This window comes from Solanum lycopersicum, chromosome 1, assembly GCF_036512215.1.
Source record: "Solanum lycopersicum chromosome 1, SLM_r2.1".
Taxonomy (NCBI): Eukaryota; Viridiplantae; Streptophyta; class Magnoliopsida; order Solanales; family Solanaceae; genus Solanum; species Solanum lycopersicum.
The window spans coordinates 92,358,174-92,373,767 of NC_090800.1; the positions used below are offsets into that span (position 1 = coordinate 92,358,174).

The following is a 15,594-nucleotide window of genomic DNA, read 5'->3' on the forward strand; positions in this document are numbered from 1 at the left end:
GTGCCCCTTGTATAATTTTAAAAACGCAAGTGCAAATTTAACAAAATTTACTTGTTATAAGTGATGTAATTGTATAAATATTTTACGGCACAGTAATTAAAGTGTGTTAGGAAAAACCCGGTGTCTGAGGACCTAGATGTTGAGAACAACAGGCACTGTCCATAATTTTAGATAAGAATTATAGCAAATTAGGACTCTTTTTTATATGCTATGCTATTAAATAGCAGCTAAAATAGTCTTTTATTTTTGAGTTAATATTTAAAATCGTTCTTAAATTTTCACACTATTAGTACTTTATGTTTGTAGTACTAGTGCATTTTCGATTTTCCTTAAACTTTTGCCTACTTTTTTAACATTATTGAAGGAAAAAGCTAACCTTTCTTCTTATTAACCTTCTGATTAGTATAAACATTATTGCAGCTAAAATCGAAAGGTTAATGACATTGATTTCACATGCAATACTTGAAAAAATAATGTTCTTGCTACATCATAAACGTGTTCTTAGTTTAGAAGCAATAATTTCTATAGAATAAAGTAAGGTGTTCTTCTTTTCCCCTTCTTTATATAGAATCATTATTTCTACTCAACATATATAAATATGGCCGAACATTTCATAAATAAAATTGTGGACAAAATCAACATTAAAAATTGAAGGAGGGTTAGAAAAAGTTTTCTTAGTGCTCTGTGAGAATTAAAGGAAGACTTCGAGTCTTAAACTAAAGATAACGGACTATTTTGGGCTTTTTCCATTATTAATTTCATATACACTAGAGTTCATGCATTTTGATGTTACCATACCTATGTGATTAGATGCACTGTTTCTATGCTATTTTGGTACATGCTGTGTGAAAGCATTTAGTTGTAATCTATACGAACTCTTCTTTGTAACGCATTTTATTATAATGAACTTTCCCCTTCCTCTTCCTCTCCTACTCTAATTCAGGTCCCAAACCCAAGACAAAAGGAAAAAGGTTGCACTGGGCTAGCAGCCAACATACATAGATGGTGTTGTTAAACTAGCTATAACTCTCTGTGCAGGATACAAAATTTCTAATCACGATACACATTTGTATCTCCAGGAAATTGCAGTACTTAGTTAGAAAACATGCTGGAGGTCTCGAAATACACATGAATCAATCTCATCAAATATGTAAAAAGAGGCATTAGGAGACATCTAAATAAGAGAAGAGAAACCAGTAAACAACGCTGATGTAGAAATTCTACCAAATATATTTCCCATAATGGACATGAAACCAAAAGTTCAAAGGAAGCATTGCCCGTTTTAGAGTGCTCACATGGGGGTGAGGGAAGGGACAGTAAGAAAATACATAACTACCTAGCCCAAAGAAGCCAAATAAAGGCTATACATTTGAAATCTGGACCAAAACTAACTATATTTTAAGGTATTTTTTATCCTCTCACAGGGCATCTCAAAAAATTTGAAGAACAGAATAGAATGACGCAGTGAAATGCAATCACCTGTTAAACTATCATCTCAACTCTCTGAGAATAGCTTTGTCTTTTTTTTTTTTTTTTTTCAGAGCTGTACACTTGGTTCAAAATAACTAGCAACTCAATAAGGTCAATTCCTATCAATGAGCTCAGCAGGCAAGTTAAGATCGAAAAAGCTACCACCGGAATCCTCTCTTGTACGCTTCCTTGAGGAGCATCCACTCTCATCTGATGTCCCACAACCTGATGGATGAACCAATTCTATGGAACCTCCTGCAAGATGTACAAGAAGCAGTACAATGTTCAAATACTAACTCTTTTTCTGGTTATAATGCACAACCTGCGTTACCAAAACAAACAAAAAGAAATGAAAATAAAGGAAACAAGCTTAGATAAACAGTCACTCTACATCCCAACAAACCCACCCACCCACCCAACCCCAAAAAAAAAACAGAGGGAAGACGTATCCTGCAAAAGAGAATAAAGGAAAAGAGGTGTAGGCAAGAACAGAAGCATTTCTAAAGAAAATAGGCATTTCACATAACTTGCATTGATTTGATTGTCTACAAAATTAGTATTGTAGTATTGAACTGAGTAAGATCTAATAGAATTAAATAGCCATCATTAACCATCACAAAGTTCTTATATGGAAGGTAAAAACTGTTGTATGGTGATGGTGACTGTTAATGTTTGAAACCATGATTCTTGAAGTGTTTTTGGTACCAAACTGATGAAGATGATTTATGGATAAGAAAGCAAATAGTTCTCGAATGTAAACACAGATTTGTTTACGAGACTTAACACTACAAGTTAGTACATGAGTTAATTTCATTGTGGAAGACTGCAGAATTATAATATTGAACTCACATGCTTGGTTGGGTGAAATTGCAACATAACCAGAAAACTTGTCTAGTACTTGATCAATCACGGGTCAACCAATTAAGTTACTAGAACATTATAGTATTTTTGCAAAATTGCAAATTACGACCTAGCTCTTGCCTGATGCTTAACAAATTCATCACATAAAATAATCAGAGACATCAATAGTTCCAAGTTCTCTCATAGGTTTAGTTCCTGGAGATAGGGAGGTTTCTACCTATCTATCTATCTCTATCTCTCCTTTTTTTTACAAGTAAAATTTATGAATCATGGCATTTCTTTTAATTAAACATACTTCTCAGCAATCTATAGCTTGAGACTAAGGCTACTTTTCCATTTCTTCAACTCTCTCACCACTCCAACTAGCACCCACTAACTTAAACAGCAGCAACATAGAATGTCACCCATCTCTAAGATAACAACTAAAGAAAGGCAACCTGCTCCCTTTTGACACAGTTTGCCAGTTCACCAGCTCAACTGAATGATAATGATGCAAAGCATTATTGAGTAATAGAATGCATAAACTACTTAAAAGTAAAAAACATTCCAAACAACAAATAGAATGTCTAAAACACTTAAATTAAAGCATTCCCCAGCAAGTCAAAAACATACTACCGTTCTATGGTGTGGGGGTAACCTTTTTGGGTGGAATAAGTTTGATGCAGTTAACTATAAGATGATGTAAAGTACTTCTATCACTTGCAAAAGCAATGAAAACTGTAAGGTAGACGCAATAAACTACCACGCCCCAGTAGGCAGAGATGACTGATCTACATAGGTACTCTGGCATGAGAGAGGATGGAAACTTCACCATTAGTCTGGTCATGGGCTTTTTGACATGTAATGTTGTTGTTTGCTTTGGCGTTCCGGCCTCCATTAAGCTCTGTTGCTCTCTCAATGCCCTTTGACTGGTACGGAGCTATATTGTGACTACTAAACTGTAGAGCTCCCAATAAATCAGTCTCGATGCATTCATACCTGAAAATCAGCATTACCATCAGTTTCTCACTAAACTACCAATAACTTAGGACATCCAGATGTCTACTTACATTTTCTTACATAGTTTATCAGTTACCACAGAGAGATTCAAGACTTGCATCCTCATTTCCATAATCTCTGTCTCTTCAAAACTATCAAATGGATCCTCAAAAACTTTTGATAACTTTTCAACATTTGCCTCAAGCTGCTGTTGCTGGTCCTCAAATAAATGCTGTTTTATTTCCTTTTCCTCATTTGTCATTTCATCCTTAAATAAGTCATCACCAAACATATAAAATGCAAATGGGTATGAAAATGAGAGAGCCCGTCTTGATCTGAACAGCCTGTAAAGTCCATTTGTAACCCAACTAAAGTCTCTCAATCTTGAATCCCTTGATTCTAAATTTGCTACCTTTTCTTTTATGGTCTCCCTCAGACGAGACTCCTGTGTAAAAGAATCCGTATGAGCTTTATAACGATTGTGATAATGCATGTAGCGATAGAGATCACGCTTAGCCCGTTCAGACTTCTTCTCCTGATCTTCCTTATAACGACCACAGCTGTGACCAGCGATACTTGACCAAGTATGATCTCGGCCAGTAGCTCCACCACATAGCCAACTACAGCACAAAGAAAAATGTAACAAGATCAAGATACTAAACTGGAAAAGAAGAAATTCCTCTAGAGAAGTATAAAGGAATGTAGAGAAGTATTTAGCTTTAGGAAACCCAAACTGTTGATTACTGGAATGAAATGGGTAAAACAACACTCAAACTTAAGAGAGTGTGAATATGCGCACCAGGCAAAAGAATTTGAACATCCAACTCAAAGTTAAGGTGAAGTAAGCATAAAATCTACATAAACCCCTTCGGAAGCCATTACACAGTCCATATAAAGACAATTATATAGCTCAATACAGATTCAAGTAAGACAATACAAGCATTGCAACTTTAGCCATATAACAAAAATGAGGTTAAAGTTAGATTAGACAAGGTTGTACAGTTGTACTTCCTAAAATGTATACAATTATGGTACTTAGACTCCATCTTTGAGAATAATATCATGCAATTAAATAAGATGATTGAATTGAAGGATGCTAAGGGAATACTATGTGATAAGAGAATACCTAGTGTAGAGAAAATCCTAGTAACAACTGTATGACCAACAATGGAAATAGCTGTGCATATTGGCCACTAAATCAAGCCATATCCATAAGATAAATGTTATAGAATTGCAAACAACTAAGATATATGTGCAATAATTCAAGACTAGACAACAATAGAAATCATCATGTATGACATAGTGCAAGTAGAAACATGTGGATGAATGAGGTAAGATTGTTGAGATGATTAAGTCATGTCTTAACATAGACATCCAAACGCACAAGCTCATAGCACTGACACCATGATCATTGGAGATATTAATATGGGAACAAAATAAACTTAAAACTTATATGGAGGAAAAGCTGTCTCAAATTTCCTCATGCAGACTTAGTAAAGCATAGAACACAATGTAAACCAAGCAAATATACAGGAGATACCAACTGATTGAGACTAATGTTTAGTTATTGTTGCTATACTTAGGTGTGCTGACATGAACCTTTTCGGTTTGGCTAGACACTGTCAGTGTTGAAATAAGTGTGAGGTCTAAAATTTCTAGTTTAAGAAACCTTAATTAAATACTGGGATGTTGTACCACATGGTACTTCAGGGAAAATAAAGAGAAGACTCAACCCATGGAATGTTGCGCCTCAGTCCTAAATGTGGGTGATTTGGAAAGAGAGGAATATGAGAGCATTCGAAGGGGTTGAGAATGGCATTGTACATTTGCATCTTATTGATGCATTCTAATGAAATCTCCTTACAACATCACAAAAAAAAAAAAAAAGGCCTCATACTCTTAAGGATCAACTTCATTTTGGTGTACATGACACTAACGCGTCGTTGTCAATGTTGAGTGGTGCATCCAAGACATTCCTACTTGTACAGATAGATATGAGAGCATTCGAAGGGGTTGAGAATGGCATTGTACATTTGCATCTTATTGATGCATTCTAATGAAATCTCCTTACTACATCACAAAAAAAAAAAAATATTGGCCTCGTACACTTAAGGATCAGCTTCATTTTGGTGTACACGACACTAACGCGTTGTTGTCAATGTTGAGTGGTGCATCCAAGACATTCCTACTTGTACAGATAAGTAGTTAACTTCCACAGAGAATCAAAAGTAGGTTCCCTACTTATGGTATATTTCTGGAGTTCATTTTCTCCCATCATCAACAAAATTAGTAACTTTATCCCCCCAAAAAAAAGGGAACCTCAACTAAAGACAAGACAGTGAGCCCTAGAAGTCCAAATTCTTACAAAGGAAGGTTGTATTATCAATACAACTTAAGTTAAACTAGATATATGTTGACTTCAAACTAGATTGAAATTTTGGATCGCCTCCAGGCTTTAGTAAAGTGGTAAGAGTGCAGCGCAGTAAGTGATGTGAGAGTTAGGTGCACATCACCGGTTCAAACCTTACCACAGATAAAAGTCTGGTATTTAAGTGGAGAAGGACAGAGGACTGGAGCCATTGTCCGCGGAGTTTCGGTCAGTGCACCACTAATCCTCGGGGATATCTCAGTTATAACAGTAAGTATAGGATCAAATCCGACCCTGATCCTAAAATTCCAAAAGGAATTCCAATCTTTTAGGGGTTTTTTCAGCTTTTAAAGTATTAGGGTAAAACAAAAAGCTGTGCCATCAAGCCATGTTCTCTGCAAATGAAGCACCAACTGTGTTGACATATATCCAGATTGTTTGTTCATCAATAACATCAAAATCAGCTTTCAGTTAAGAGAAATCTAGGTACAAAACAGATATCAAGAATAAACTCACCAAAATGCTTGCCCACAAATGCAGCTAACTAAGTTGCAACCTCCATTCTTCTCGACCGGCTTATGACACTTTGGACAAGGCTTAGTGTGAACTGTAATCCAGTTAACAGTCTCGGATTCGTCTCGGCACTTCTTGGTCCAAAGTTCCCACATCCAGCAAGAACAAGGTGAATGTGCTTCTGATAAGCAACTGAAACAGAACTGTAAACCACATGAACATTCTACTTCACAGAACTCATCGGTCTCTACTCGTATAGCATTCCCACAATGAGGGATACTTGGACACCATTTCACCATTTTATTGTCCTCAATGTATGATTCAAGGAGAAACCGATCAAATTTCTCTGCCAAATCAGGATGCCTTTTACTAACTAGCTTTCTGATAACAGCTTCATCACAGATAGCAAAGCATTTATGAGCCATGCACCTTATTCTCTTACTCTGACCCTCCTTTATTTTTACAATAAAATGCTCTGTCCAACCTAAACAAATAAAATAAGAATTAGTCTGTCTCTAGCACAAAAATGAAATAAGTAGCAGAAAAAATTGCAATTTGATTAGCATGTAACAAAAAAGAGAACACTGGAACTTCTTTAGTTAGACTCGTCTTAAAGGAACCAAACGTATAGAAGCAAGAAACCTTATAAATCTTAGAAACAACAATATACCCAGTGTACTCTTACAAAGTGGGGTCTGGGCCAGTAGAGTGTATGTGGACATTACCCCCACCTTAGAGGTAAAGAGGTTATTTCCCATAGACCCTCTGCTCATAAATCTTAAAACCAGTCGCAACAAAACTGTATTTTATGCTACTTACTAATTAGACCCTAAAGGCCAAAAATCAAAGATTAACAAGTTTATAAGAAGTAGAATGAGATCTGGTGGAATCAATAAAGAGGTGGTTCTACTCAAAGAATTAGTTCTCACAGTCATTGCAGAAGCAGTGGCCACAGTCCATTTTCGTGACTTCACTCCCTGCTACCTCTTCCATGCATATGCCGCACATCATAGTCGAAGAAGACACAGACGAGTCAACATCAATTTCTTCAAGAATAGTTACCCCTGCTTCAGCAAATAAGCAAGTCTTTCCCTTTTCAACAAGAATCGCAAACAACCTCTCGACATCCCAACGATAGTGAATGAGCAAGGTTCTTGCATGGTGTTCTCTTAGTGAGAGCAAGTCCATCACTCTCCGCAAATCTTCTCTCTGCACAATTATGAAACATCTGAGATGTTAAGACGAACACTACAATACAAACCTCAAGTGTCAAGAAAAACTTAAGACTTATTACCTGTGCCACCAAAAGAGACTCCCTTGTGATTACCTGTAAAACAAAGTGTAAATTATCAAATAAAACCTATAAAGAGAGGGCCAAAGAAGATAAAAAAGGGGCTCAAAACAATGGCGGAGCATACAATTGAAACCCACAGAAAAACAACCTTATTGATGGCGGTAATTTCAAAGACACTTTCTTTACTACAGTTTAGACAAAGAAATCTTGCAAAAAAACTTAAAACCTTTAAATAAAGTCTGGTAAATACCGTAGACTTCAATCAATCAACTATACCCTAATCCCAAATTAGCAAGTGTATTACAGCAATACTTACTGACCTAAAATCTTAGATGTTTGAAATTACAAATTACTACTCCTAGCACATACATGATCATCAAAATTGATAGGTTCAACACAAAAACCGAAACAGTTAAACTAAAAAATCAGTCATAAAGAAAAATTCTAGGGATTTTAAAGCACCTTGCAGGAGTTTCCCGTGGAAGAGCCCCATTGAGAATCAGTCTCTTCATTCTCGAGTCCGTCATAAGATTCTTGATCAGACGAATATGTATCTTCGTCACTGCTCCCGTAATCCTCCATTCACTTGTCGCCGCTGCACAGATTAAAAACCCAAAAAAAAAACGTATGAATCCAGATCGAAGTGAGAAATCAACCCTTCCAATCAGCTTGTCACCGAAGACGATAGGGATAAATAGAGGTTCCTTGAGTGAGTTAACGTTTTCCCGGCGACGTATATCTCCGGCCGGCGAGAGGATATAGAGAAAAATATGTACGTCTGTGATTCTTTTTTTAATTTTATAGGAAAAGGGCTTACTTATTTTTAGCTTCTCCGGAGCTGAGGCTGGGAATTCGAGTTAGGATTGGAGTTAGGGACAGTATTACGACGTCGTTAGAGAGGCTTAACAAAATGGAAGAATTTAACGGAACGACACGTTTTGATGTGGAAAAGTCGTAAGTATCCCCTCTGGTTAGTTAACGGTAAAAAAATATTTATTTTTGGTAAAAAAATTGGATTATATAATTTATAATAAAAAATAAAAAATTATTATTTTATATTTATTTTTGGTAGAAATTTTCACTTCGAGATTAGTAATTCAAGAATTGTTTTTATATTATAAATCGTAGTAATTACTTTTCCATTTATAAAAATGGTTAGAAACTGTCCGTTGTCCCTTAATATATTTGCATCTAAGTAGGTTATTTTAAGTGTCTTAGCAACGAAATTGGTTATGGATTAATTATAATTTCATAGTAAATTATGAGATTATCTTATATTTACCCTAGGTAAAAATAATAACTATAAAATTAGCAATTTTAAAATTACTTGATGTTATAATTGTAGTAATCATTTTTACTATCAGAAGCGATCAGACATAGACAAATGTCTATCGATATATCGAAATTTGACGAGGTTATTATTTCAAAGTCTTTGCAGTGGTCTATTACAATTGTATTATCATCTTATAATAAAATATGAAATTGTTTCATATTTACTTTTGGTGGTAATATAACAACTTTAAAATTATTTTATATGACAATCATGGTAATTACTCAAGTATTGGAAGCACCTAGAAGTAACCAGACGCATACAACTGTCTGTTGATATACTGACATCTGGCGAGGTTATTTCGAAGTCTTAGCGGTGGTTTGGTTACAAGTGTATTATCATCTTATGATAAAACACGTAATTAATTCATATTTTCTTTTAGTGGAAATATAATAATTTAGAATTATTTTATGTTACAATTGTGGTTATTACTTTAGTATTAGAAACGTTCAGAAGCGACCAGACGTAGACAACTGCCAGTCGATATACCGTCGCAAGATCATTTCAAAGTCTTAGCAGTGGTTTTGTTACAATTGTATTATCATCTTATAATAAAACATGGACTCACTCCATATTTAGTTTTAGTTGAAATATTACAGTTTTAGAATTGTTTTATATTATAATTGTGGTAATTACTTTAGTATCCGAAGCGTCCAGAATTGGCCAAATACAGACAACTGTCTGTTGGTATATCAACATGTGGCGGGTTATTCAAAGTCTTAGCGGTGGTTTGGTAACAATTATATTATTCATCTTATAATAAAACATGGAATTATTTCATATTTATATTAGTGAAAATAAAACAATTTTAGAATTGTTTTATATTACAATTGTGGTAATTACTTTAGTATTAGAAGCGATCAAACACCAACAGTTATTTGTCAATATACCTACATCTGGCGAGGTTATTTCAAAATCATAGCGGTGGTTTGGTTATAATTGAATTATGATCTCATAATAATATAGGAAATTATTTCATATTTACTTTTAGTGGAAATATAACAATTTTAAAATTGCTTTGTATTATAATTATAGTAATAACTTTTATATTAAAAGCATTCAAAAGCGATCGTTGCAGACAGTTGTCTATCGATATAATTACATCGGACAATAGAATTTCAAGACTTACGCGGTAGTCTGTCTACAATTGAATTATAATCTCATAATAAAACATGAAATTATTTCACATTTAGTTTTAGTATAAGATTTTAGAATTGTTTTATATAATAAGAAATTTAAAATATTCAAAAGACATACAAAAAATTTGGGAGACATGCTATATTGTCATGTAAGTTTGAATAACAAAGTAATATATGTTATTTAAAATGATGAAGCACTATAAATCACAATAATTAATAACTTATAATTTTAAAAGATCATATAAAAAATTTAATTTATTAAAATTTTATTAAGTGACACATAAATTAAAAAAACATAAAAGTAATATATATTATTTTAAAATTACGTAAATGTACCACAAATCACATGATTAACAGCTTAAAAAATATATAATTTATATTAAAAATTTGACTAACTCTCCAAATTTGTTTGAAGTTACATAAATTGGTACAAATAAACAATATGTATTGAGTATGTGCTAGCTTGAGCTCTTGTATCTAGTATTTTTATATTGTAATACTTCGTATGTTCAATAATAATAATTATTTTTCATTTTTCAAGACTTAATTTAATCAAATTTAAGACTAATATTAATTTACATTAATTTAAAATTATTTTTAAAAAAAACAAAACTATAAAAGAAATATTACAATCTGTAATTTTTCTTTTATCATTTTAACAAAAAATATTTTAAAATTTTGATCAAAATTCAAATAGTATATTTCTAAAAAATGTAACACAACAACAAATATTTTTAAATAAAATGAGTGCCACATTTCATACGTAATAACAATCCTGGTACAAAATAATAGATAACATTCTTGTCTATCAAATATTTTCCACAAAGCTTTTTCAAGACATGCCAGGTTAAAATTGAAAAAGAAAATTAGTTTAAATTAAATACAAGGTATATATTATCTCATTTATAGTTCATCAAACATTTATCAATTAAAATATATTTATTCAATAATTGTATCATGATGAATACTCATTACTCTATTTATTTCTAATTACTTGTTTCATTTTGAATTGATATATTTATTAAGAAAATAATTATTAATATAGTGAGTTAATCATTTTATCCCTACTTATTATGAAATGGATTACTTAAAAATTAAAAATTTTCAAAAAGTTCTATTTTTTTCGAAGTAATGAATTAAGAGTATAATAGTTTAAAGAAATTGTTCTTTCTTGATTTGTCAAAATTGACAAAGTAATTAGGGACAACTAAAAAAGGAAAAATAAACAAATAATTAGGGACAGAGAGAGTTTAATTTTAATATAAACTACGGTAAAATCTCACTAAATTAATATAGGTGGAATCATTAAATATTATTAATTTGTAGATATATTATTTAATCGATAAATTAATATTTATTAATTTAAAGAGTATTTTTAGATTCAATAAAGGTTAATTATGATTACATTAAAATCACAAAATCTTACTAGTTTATGTATCATATTTATTAAAATCACATAAAAAATAAATTTATTATACGTAAAGTACAATAAATACACTAAAAAACATTGTATCTTACTAAATTATATATCATATTTATTGAATTCATATATAAAAAAAAATAAACTTAGTATACATAAAGTACAAAGTATGTTAGGATTCATTGTAATGTATATTTTATGTAAAATGATTCACTGCAAAATAAATTCAAGAATTCAATGGCTCATTGTAAAAATTAATCAATTATACATAATGTTTGTTGTTTTATTAATAACCAAATATTATTCATTGTTTCTTTTCTAAAAACATTCAATATGTGATGATAAGAGAATAAACTATATACACAAAACATGAAACTTTTTTGGAAACCACATCTAAAAATGGCTTCTCATTTAAAAGGTGTAGTAAAATCAACAATGACAATCAAATACATGAAGCGTTATGAGAGTACAAAAGATATCATTGCATCAAAAAGATTTACAGTTGTGGCAATATCGAGACTTTTTGATATAACAAGAAAAGTTAGATATGAGCTTCAAAATTTTAACAAAAAAAAAAAACACAAAAACATCATACTTCACTAAATTGTTTAATATATATTTGTACTTTAAAAAGATATTATATAATATTAATGGGAACATATATTTATATGAGCGATCCCTTCTTTTTATTGGCTTAAGTCAGAATCAGTGAAAATATTATTTTTAAAAAATTATTAATTAGTATCGAGTATTAATATAGATCATGCGATCACTATTAGACTGGAAGTATTTGTAGCCTCTAATGACTGAATTTTTAAAGGAATGAAATCAAGAAATAATTTAAGTAGCAATTAGAACAAAGAAATTGAAGAACAAAAACTAAATATTTTTCAATGTCCATTTCATGGCCAAGAAAATAAGCAAAGGAACGTAACACAAACCTTTAATTTTGTGTTGAATAATAGGTAAACAGGATAATAATACAACTTGAATAGGACTGGTAATCTGCTATATCTTATCCTTATTTCTTCAAGAACGACTTTTGCACCTCACTATATTTTATGCAACAACTTGCTATATTAAAACTTGGTTAGAGCGTGTGGCTGTTAACCACAAGGTCGAAGGTCCAACCCCTTCCTCTAGCGATATCAATTATTGTGATGGAAAAATTACATATATTTTTTTTGTAAAATCTCAGTCCTAAAATAGAAGACATAAAGCAATGGGTAGAGAGTCGCAATTTACATTTCATTTCTAGCTTTCCATCTCATCAATGTTGGTTCTGAATAAAAAGTCTTCACCCTCTAATTCGTCATGGTATAGAGATATTGATGGCATATGAGTTTTCTCCCTGCACTCCTCGCTCTCTGATGATCTTTGTCCCTGTATTAGTTTAGTACTCCAATTCAGTATCTAACTTTAAAACCCGTATTTTCTTTACGTAAGCCAACATCATGTGGAGCGAGACAAGTTTTCTGGACCGACAAATTACCTTTTTCAAGACGTAGAAGAAATAGTGGAATGTTTCTCCAAAAGTATTCCACTCCATAGACCAGGTAAACTCAGGATCACTAAAGAACCGGCGCCTGAAGTGTGGCTGGCCAACAAAAGCAAAATGAAGCAATTTAGAGGCGTTTAACAAAAGAATGGAGAAAAAAAAGGCTCTGAGCAAGGGAAATGATAGAAAAGAGATAAGGTGTTGGTTACGTCCTGCTGCTCTTACTATTTACAAATAAAAACTAAAAAATAAAGCAGAAAATGCTCCTAATACCTGGCCAAATGTGATAGATATAAATATGCCCTCGGGTTTCAGAACTCTGTGAATTTCATGAAGCATTTTCATCACCTTCTCCACTGTTGCAGGGTGTGGATTCCACGGGTCACCACTGTCCACGAACAACACATCCTTCAATTTCAAACAATATAAATGAAGTTCAAAAATTTACATATAATTAACTGATTATTTGAAAAGGAAAAATGATGGGCAGTCTGCTGCACTAGGTACTCCAATAATACCATTGTTCCTTTCTCTATAACCACATCAAAACATCCATCTTCAAAAGGCAGGTCTAGCATATCAGCTTCCAGCACTTTTATTTCTGTTGACATTGATAACATAAAACATCAACACTGGAGCATCTCAACACCCTAAAATTGTCAGACATTAACTTTTGTTGTGTGTTTACCTTCTTTATCCAATACAATTGAGCTCTTTTACTTGAAAACACCAAATGCGAATACTCTTTAAGTTTTTGTAGCCAGAAAATTTCTTAAACTTCGGATGGGATAATAATAAACAAATATTCTTATAAAACACAAATCTGTCATCTAATCTTAGTTACTGAAAAATGTTGGCTAAGCTACCATAGAAATTCCTCGTCAAAACCTGTTTTTGACTTTGCACAGGGCATTTCATAAGCATGAAAATTGTGAAGACACTATCTCAACCAGAAAAAGAATAATTAGACAGAATGTTCAGGCAGTTTAGAGTCAAGGGGTTGGACAAGCTTGTGTGTAATGCAGCCATGCACATATGAGTTACCATCAACTTTCAAAAGTTACCTGATTCTTAGCATCTTCTAGCTCCTTTTTCTCTCTTAGAAGATATTATATTTACTCAAGAACTACTCCTAACTTCTATACGCCATCATTGTTTAAAGTTCATCTTTTCTTTAGGCGTTAAAGAATAATTTATCTACAGTGGACAAGCAATGAGATCTTAGGTCCAAACCTGAGACCTCAATCTTCATACAAAGGATCATCCATCACAATCCACTTAAGCTAACGAAAAATGTTTTAATTTAACAGTTCAATTGGTCAAAATTGAGTAAAACCAAAGGAAAGTCCAAAGATCATTACACTTCACTGATCAACTCATAAAGAACATAACCTATCAATTTGAGTAACGAAAATAAAGCAGAAAGGTAATGATCCTCTCCTTTGTTTCTCCTTCCTGTTGGTAAGATGGAACTACATTACTAGTTGGAAACCTCCTCTGTTTGCCTTAACGTTAGAGGAAAATAGTTAATCATGTCCAGCCCTCAGTATATAAAATACTCACATGTCAAATAGAATTATATTCTAAGGCAATCAAACAACAAAAAGACAAACCAATTTGTTCTATAACAGCCAAATATAAGTTAAAGCAACCAATGAAATAGCATAAACTTGAACAAGTAGAAATTCTCTCACACCTTTGTATCCCTTGTTTATCAATCTTTGTTTCATCTTCTCCACTGCAATGGGAGACAAATCAATGCAGGTCAATTCAGTAATGCCATCTCTATATAATTCTTCACACAACTGAGAATTTCCACATCCTAGCTCCAACACCTGTCACCTCAGCTAAAACTAAGTTACACTTTTACAATAAAACATCAATGCTTAGTAGATATAATTAGAGAGACAGAGAGAAAAACTTACAGAAGTTTGAGGTTTAATGTGTTGAAGAACAATGTGACGGAAATGGGAATAATCTTTGAACCATTCGTAGTGTTCCTCTTGAGCGAACCTCTTATCCCTGAGCATATGAAAGGGAGATTAAAAGGAGAAAGCGAATTGGACTAAAGAACGAACATACTGCTACTTACTTACCAGTAGTTCCGATCAAGATATGCCAGAGCTGTAGAAGGAAGGACGTCGGGTTTTTCCGGCTCCGGCCGGTCCATGACGATGAAAATGGGGGCGTTTCCTTGATGAAAACCCTAAACCTTAATTCTCTAATTATTAATTTTAATTTTTTGGACAATCTGAGAGAGATATTTCCAACTTCGTAATCATATTACCCTTCGGCATTCCCTCTCATTATATGTATTGTAAAATATGCAGATTTTTTAAAAAGGTTTTCAACTATATGAAATTGAAAAAAAAAAAATTAGGTTCTTATAATTTAGTTCAAAAATATTTATATTGTGTATGTCAAAGTATCTTTTTTCACTTTAAAAATAAAATTATTATTTTAAATTTCATATAATAAAACTTAATTAAACACTCATTTATGTAGCTTTTCGTCACGTGAGCAAAAAATATGCAGTAAAATTTTACTAAATTAATAATTGTGAAATTATGAAATGTTCTTATTTATAGAGGTATTATTTATTTGATGAAAAAGTGTTTTGAGATTCAACATTATGATATCGTAGTAATAAAAGCTTTTTAGATGCATTATCGCAACATATTTTATTATAGGATATTAGAAGGCTATGAAGTGGGACAAACGGA

The 15,594-nt window shown here is 32.5% G+C and overlaps 2 protein-coding genes across 4 annotated transcripts; both read right to left on the reverse strand.

The window, feature by feature from the left end:
- Nucleotides 1–1,207: 1,207 nt before the first annotated feature.
- Nucleotides 1,208–8,378, reverse strand: LOC101261665 (probable E3 ubiquitin-protein ligase ARI2). 3 transcript variants are annotated; one of them, XM_004230804.5, is made up of 7 exons: nucleotides 7,947–8,378; nucleotides 7,485–7,517; nucleotides 7,120–7,399; nucleotides 6,194–6,674; nucleotides 3,381–3,929; nucleotides 3,143–3,309; nucleotides 1,208–1,725 (listed from the first exon to the last, which is right to left on the reverse strand). In XM_004230804.5, exons 1-7 carry the CDS (start codon nucleotides 8,064–8,066, stop codon nucleotides 1,583–1,585), a joined length of 1,773 nt encoding a protein of 590 aa, XP_004230852.1. In that variant the 5' UTR covers nucleotides 8,067–8,378; the 3' UTR covers nucleotides 1,208–1,582. The 3 variants fall into 3 exon arrangements, with proteins under 3 accessions (XP_004230852.1, XP_019067461.1, XP_010315290.1); XM_019211916.3 differs by having other exon boundaries at nucleotides 1,208–1,792; XM_010316988.4 differs by having other exon boundaries at nucleotides 3,074–3,309.
- Nucleotides 8,379–12,238: 3,860 nt separating this feature from the next.
- On the reverse strand, nucleotides 12,239–15,174 carry LOC101262153 (S-adenosyl-L-methionine-dependent methyltransferases superfamily protein). The gene is made up of 7 exons (NM_001347643.1): nucleotides 14,968–15,174; nucleotides 14,797–14,893; nucleotides 14,568–14,706; nucleotides 13,390–13,472; nucleotides 13,145–13,279; nucleotides 12,866–12,970; nucleotides 12,239–12,756 (listed from the first exon to the last, which is right to left on the reverse strand). Exons 1-7 carry the CDS (start codon nucleotides 15,039–15,041, stop codon nucleotides 12,628–12,630), a joined length of 762 nt encoding a protein of 253 aa, NP_001334572.1. The 5' UTR covers nucleotides 15,042–15,174; the 3' UTR covers nucleotides 12,239–12,627.
- Between the last annotated feature and the right edge of the window lie 420 nt (nucleotides 15,175–15,594).